This window comes from Otolemur garnettii, unplaced genomic scaffold (assembly GCF_000181295.1).
Source record: "Otolemur garnettii isolate 467f Iridium unplaced genomic scaffold, OtoGar3 scaffold00051, whole genome shotgun sequence".
Classification (NCBI taxonomy): Eukaryota; Metazoa; Chordata; class Mammalia; order Primates; family Galagidae; genus Otolemur; species Otolemur garnettii.
In genome coordinates this window covers 7,199,107-7,205,954 of record NW_003852446.1, presented here as the reverse complement: position 1 = coordinate 7,205,954, position 6,848 = coordinate 7,199,107, and the positions used below count along the sequence as shown (strand labels likewise).

Genomic DNA, 6,848 nt, shown 5'->3' with positions numbered 1-6,848 from the left:
TTGTTTGGCGGGTCCGGGCTGGGGATTCGAACCCGCCACCTTAGGTGTACGTGGCTGGCGCCTTAGCCGGTTGAGCTATAGGCGCCGAGCCAAACTTTTTTTTCTTAACATCTTATATCCTATCTTATGGTAGAGATGGTTATATGAAGGCAGAGGTAGGCTGGAGCCTGTTTTTACCGGCTTGCCAGAACCAATTATGTGCATCTCTTCCCAATTCTTCCTTCAGAAGCTATAGGTTGGCAGCATGTAATTGGCCACAGAAACCAGCAACTACTACTATTAGAGCTCCCCACCCCTACCCTCCAGAGCCAGGTGTTATTCACACCATTGGATAGCCCCTCCCCTCATACCTAATCTTCCCTTTTCTACTACAATTTTTATCACGGGGTGGTAGCCATTACTAGCACTAGGATGTGAGTGAAGTGATAGGGACAACCCTATCCTATGGTTTGAAATGTTGCTATTATGAAATTGAACTTTGAGTTCTTGGCGTAGAAGATGCATGTTGGGAATGGCAGAGCTAACAAGACAGAAATAGCCCGAGTTTCCTAAATCACAGAATTATGCCAATGCTGAACTACTTACATTTGGAATGTTTCATGAGGGTTTAAGGCACTGTTATTTTCAGCTATAGAGCAACCGGATACTTAGTTTAATACATGTTCAATGTACCATATTCAGATTATAAAATGTTCTTTTTTTTTTTTTGCAGTTTTTGGCCGGGGCTAGGTTTGAACCCACCATCTCTGGCATATGGGGCCAGCACCCTACCCCTTTGAGCCACAGGCACCGCCCCTTTTTTTTTTTTAAGACAGTCTCATTCTATTGTCCTGGGTAGAGTGTGGTGTCACAGCTCATAGCAACCTCAAACAGGTGCCTACCACAACACCCAGCTAGTTTTTCTAATTTTAGTAGACAGGGTCTCACTCTTGCTCAGGCTAGTCTTGAACTCTTGAGCTCAGGCGATCCACCCACCTTGGCCTCCCAGAGTGCTAGGACTGCAGGTGTGAGCCGCTGTGCCTGACCCATTTTTTAAAAAAGTGTTCTAAGTTCTTAAATTCTAGACATAACCAGAGATAAGTTCTGGTCTAGGACTTAATGAGTAAATGATCTTTTCACTTTTTTTTTTTGGCCAGGGCTGGGTTTGAATCCACCACCTCTGGCATATGGGGCCAGCAGCCTACTCCTTGAGCCACAGGTGCCGCCTGAGTAAATGATCTTTTCTATCACATAGATAAATCATTCAAAAATACTAATGGTATCAAATTATTTATACTATATTTTGCTTTTATATACAAGGTGGCCATAAAGTTCATGTACAATTTAAAATAGACAACTATTTTATATCTGCACATTTATTTCTATTCTGTACCTTATATCTATTATAAAGTAATCTATTTTTATTAACGTATCAATTTACAAGATTTCCTACTAATGATCATTTAGGCTGTTTTTTTTGAGACAGAGCCCCAAGCTGAGCCCCTGGGTAGAGTGCCCTGGCTTCACTGCTCACAGCAACCTCCAACTCCTGCGCTCGAGCGAGTCTCCTGCTTCAGCCTCCCAAGTAGCTGGGATTACAGGCGCCCGCCACAACGCCCAGCTATTTTTTGGCTGCAGCCATTATTGTTGTTTGGCGGGCCTGGGCTGGATTCAAACCCGCCACCTTAGGTGTATGTGGCTGGTGCCTTAGCTGCTTGAGCCACAGGCACCGAGCCAATAATTCTCTTTGTAGAATTTTTTTTTTTTTTTTTTGCAGTTTTTGGCCGGGGCTGGGATTGAACCTACCACCTCCGGTATATGGGGCCAGTGCCCTACTCCTTGAGCCACAGGTGCTGCCCTCCATTTAGGCTGTTTTAACCTTTTTTTTACACTTTATTTATTTATTTAGCAGTTTTTGGCCATGGCTGGATTTGAACTCGCCACCTCTGGCATATGAGGCCAGTGCTCTACTCCTCTGAGCCACAGATGCCACCCCTATTTTTTATTTTTTGAGACAGAGTCTTACTCTGCGGCCCCAAGCTAGAGTGCCATGATGTCATAGCTCACAGCAATCTCAAACTCTTGGGCTCAAGGGATAGATCCTCTTGTCTCAGCCTCCCTAGTAGCTGGGACTATCAGCATATGGGGCCGGCGCCCTACCCATTTGAGCCACAGGCACCACCCCAATGCCTGGGTAGTTTTTCTATTTTTTGTGGAGACCAGGTCTCAGTACTGCTCAGGCTGGTCTCAAACTCTTGAGCTCAAGCAATCCACCTACCTCAGCCTCCCAGAATGCTGGGATTATAGGAGAGCCACTGAGCCAGGACTATTACATCATTTTCATACAATGTTGCAATAAACAGTTTTACTTATATTATTATGCATCAGCAAATATTTGGAAAATCACCTAGAAATGGAATTGTTCAGTCAAAAATATGTGAGCTAAAATTAACTTTTTTTTTCTGAGACAGAGTCTAACTTTGTCACCGTCAGTACAGTGCCGTGGCATCATAGCTCACAGCAACCTCAAACTTTTGGAGCTCAAGCGATTCTCTTGCCTCAGCCTCCAAGTAGCTGTGACTATGGGTGCCCACCACAATGCCTGGCTATTTTTAGAGACAGGGTCTCTGGCTCAGGTTGGTCTCGAACCTGTGAGCTCAGGCAATCCACCCTCCTTGGCCTCCCAAAGTGTAAAATTAAGTTCTAATGGCTTTGTATTGTCTTTCCACTTTAAGATTATAAAAGATACTTACCTGTATTTTCTGGTTCTACTGTCACAACTTCCTTAATAAAGTTAAAATATACACACCCCCCCCTCATGCTTTGATACACTAAAATTTAATCTGGGTTAAATAATTTTGAGTACTACTATAAATCTTGCTAGTCACAGAAACAAGGTATGAACAAATGAACATAGGTGGGGACACACAGCAGCACCAAACCCTTGACTTCCTGGGTAGTCACCTCTTTCTTGTCAGATATGCAACTGGCATCATACCACATACTCTGCATGTACCCATGACAGCTAAGTGGCAAGGAGGGTGGTGGAACACACGTTTCCTTCATCCAAACAACTTGTCCACTAGGCACGGTGGCTTACACCTATAATCCTACCACTGAGGCGGGAGATCTGCTTGAGCTCAGGAGTTTGGGACTTGTCTGAGCAAGAATGAGACCCTGACTCATAAAAAAATAAATGAAAAACCCAGCCGGGTGCCATGGCAAGCACCTGTAATCCCAGTGGTTTTCAGAGGCTGAGGCAGCAGGATGCTCACAGCCTGAGTCTGAGGTTGCAGTGAGCTATGATGCCACTGCACTCTGCTCAAGGCATAGGGTGGGACTCTGAACAACAAAAACCAAAAAAAAAACAAACAAACACAAGGAAACAAACTTGTCCATTAATAATCTGTTTATAAGTACTGTATGCCTCTAGAGCACGGCTTAACAGGGGCAGTATTGGCACTTTGGCTAGATAATTCTGTTTGGGGGAACTATCCTGTGCATTAAAGGATGTTCAACAGTATTCCTGACCTCCACCCACAAGATGTCAGTAGCACCCTCCCCCTTTCCTTCATTTTCTAGCTGCTCTATTTTTTTTTTTCTTCCTTGCAATTTTTGGCTGGGGCTAGGCTTGAACCCACCACCTCTGGTATGTGGGGCTGGCGCCCTACTCCTTAACCCACAGGCACCACCCTCTAGCTGCTCTATTTATACAGGCAAACTGCATTTTTTTCTTTCTTTAGAACACATTTTATTTTTGCTTTTTGTATTACAGAAGATGTACATATCAAATATTAAAGTCAATAGATACACAACATAGCCTACAACTCAGACTACTCTAACTGAACAGGCAAAGAATTATTTAAAAAATAGCACTTGGTAAAATTTTGAGGACAATACAATGACTAAAATAGGTTTAAAGTAGTACTTTTAAGTCATCTAATATTCAACACTATATAATGAATACAGCCAAAAGATAGTTATGCAAAATGTTAACATCCAGGAACACGACCAAAGTTAAGACAGCAAATAAACCCTGTGTAACTTATTTTATCAGAAAATGTTATGTTAAGATAGCAAAAACCTGTGTAACTTTTTTAGCAGAAAAATATATCATGCTAAGACAGCAAAAAAAAACGTTACTTTGTTAGCAGAAAAATACTTCATGTTAAGACAGCAAAGGAAACCTGTGTAACTTTGTTAGCAGAAAAATATCTCATGTATGCATATAACTTCACACTTTTAAAGAAAATGTTTTGCAGTTATCACCCCCCTCCCCCGAAAAACCACACATCAAATTACTAAGTATATTACTAAAAACAGAAACAAACATTTAGAAAATACAATTTTAAAATGACATAAATAAGTGAATTTCAAATTTCTAAGACTACGAAAAAGTCCCATTTTTAACACAGTGGTATAAAGAAGTGTCTCTTGATGTAAAGTTCAGGAATTATTCTCCTGTTGGGACCAAACTTGACATAAGCACTGTTCTAAAACAAGATAAAACATCTTAGAAATATTATCTTACATAAAGGCTTACTGTTTAAAATTTTTATTTTTACTATTCCATCAAAATGTGGACTTTAAGTATGTATCATTCATTTTTAAAAACTCTTTTCTAGAAACAACACACAAAGGAGATGCAATTTTATTTTCAACTGCAACTGCTGGCATACACTTCCCGAGTTGAGAAGGGTCTTCTCTCTTCTTTTCACTGGCCGCTTTTGTTCTTGGCGTGAGTTAGGATGTGCGACTTCAGGTTAGTTGACTGCGCAAACTTCTTATTGCAAGCGTCGAAAGGGCACACGTAGGGCCTATCTCCCGTATGGATTCGCACATGAGTGCGCAAATTAAAGTCCAGGGAAAAACGTTTTCCACAGCCTTCAAATGTGCACTGGAATGGCTTCTCTCCAGTGTGAACTAGCTGATGCCGTTTTAATTTTGAGCTTTCCACAAAAGCTTTGCCGCATTCAGCACAAACGTGGACTCTGGGGCCATGGGTGTGCAGGTGTTTTCTCATCGAGGAGTTATCTCGGAACATCTTGCCGCAGCCTTTATGAGGGCAAGGTACCGTTCTGGGAACATCTTCCTTGGGCTTTTTGGGCTTCATTTTAGTAAATCGTGCCAATTGTTTGGGATCGGAGAGGTCCATGCCAGGTATGCCCTCAGGAGGAAGTTTCTTCCCAGTCATGTACTCGGAATAATCAGGAGATGAGTTATCAGTTTGTCTTTCAGTTCCTGCCTCTTTCTGATCAACAGGGGACCACATGGTAACAGAGAACTCACCCTCTAGGGTTTTGATCTGGACCGGCTTCTGCTCCCACTTCCTACTGCTGCCCACGTCCGAGCTGCTGCCTCCCTGCTTGGTCAGCGTGCTGGTTTGACTCTTGCTACCGGCCTTCTTGCTGCGCTTCTTGCTGCGGGTCGGTTTTGATGTTGATGCAGAAGCTGTCAAAGAAGCAAGGGTCTGTCGGAAGAAGCCATCTTCGTTCCCAAGCGGGATGACCATCTGGTCCTCAAAGTCATTGTTAGCCTGTGGGTTGTCAGAGTCATAGTACCCCACAACTTCTTCTTGTGTCTGCACCATGATCAAGTCCTGATCAGGGTCCCCGTTGTTAAGGAAGAGTGGCTGCAGCCCTATCAGAGGTGGGTGGTTGTGGCCTCCATAGATCCAACTGCCGCTGAGATCTTCGTACTCCTCGAAGGCATCGAGGGACATAGTCTCTATAGGAATGGCATCCATAGCGATCTGGTCCAGCTCCACATCTGAGGTAATGTCCAAGTTTTCTGTGGAGAGGTAGAGCGCCTCGTCTGAGGCCATGGCCGAGAGCTCTGTGGTGGTCTTGGCTACTCGGCTGTTGGTAGCTGACTGGAAGGCCGTGGGAAAATTAAAAGGCTGAGGGAAAGAGGCACGAGCCCCAGAGCCCTACGGAAAGGTGGGGGCTCCAGAGAGAGGAGGGAGCCAGAAGAAAACACCGAGTACCAAAAGAAAGTAGTCCGTTAAGACCGGAGCCGCAGGTGCTTCTGGGTGAGAAGCGCATGCGCGTGAGAACCCAATGCTTCCGCTGGTTGACCACGTGCAAGGCCACGCCTAGCCCCCTGTGCTCATGCGCAGACTTCATGCGCTTGTTAACTCTTCCACGTCCCTGCCCAGATAGGTATCGTTTATTGGATATTTATTAACCATGATCTTCACTGTTTTTCTGTGTTTTATTTAAATTGATTTTCTTGTCTTCTCCCCTCCCTCCACATGACAGTATCTGCACAAAAATTTAAAAAGCCTGCTCCTTTCTAATATTTATACTTTCTCCCCTCTTCTTTAATTGTACTAAGATACAGCAACGTTTAATATCAGTAATAGTTGATAGCGGGTTTGCTTGTTGTCCTTTAATAGGAATACTTCTAAGTATTATACCACTGTGAAGTATCCACCTATTCCTCCTTTTTTACTAAGAATTTTAAAAAAGCTAATGGATGTTGAATTTTGTTAAATTATTGTCTCAGTATCTTCTGAGATGAGGAATCTTTTCCCCCAACAGCATTCAAATAAATTTCCTAATGTCGAACCATCTTTGCATTCTTGAGATAAGCCATGTGTCCAGTAGGTTGTTTTTGTGTTTTACCAGATGTTTTATCAACATCCTGTTTGCTTTACTTATTTTTTTTTCTCAGCCTCCTGAGTAGCTTGGTAAATGTTGGCTTTAAAAAAGAAAAATCTTTGTTTCCTTCTCTATGTGTTCTGTTAAACTTATACTAAATTGGAATTAAAAAGAAAAGTACTTTCAAGATCTGAAAGAATTTCACCTATGAAATTTTTAGGGGCATTCTTCACCAACTTTTCTTCATTTCTTTTTTTTTTTTTTTTT

The 6,848-nt window shown here is 42.7% G+C and overlaps 2 protein-coding genes across 2 annotated transcripts in view; both read right to left on the bottom strand.

Moving 5' to 3' along the window:
- Positions 1-6,848, bottom strand: part of MBTPS2 (membrane bound transcription factor peptidase, site 2) — a 53,024-nt gene that overhangs the window by 22,677 nt on the left and 23,499 nt on the right. The gene's annotated exons all lie outside the window — the stretch shown is intronic.
- Positions 4,593-5,803, bottom strand: YY2 (YY2 transcription factor). The gene has a single exon (XM_012806391.2). The coding sequence runs from the start codon at positions 5,801-5,803 to the stop codon at positions 4,694-4,696; it is 1,110 nt and encodes a 369-aa protein (XP_012661845.1). The 3' UTR covers positions 4,593-4,693.

Bases quoted from the DNA above. Each gene is read 5' to 3' on its own strand.
- YY2 (XM_012806391.2), bottom strand. From the start codon at position 5,803: ATGGCCTCAGACGAGGCGCTCTACCTCTCCACAGAAAACTTGGACATT.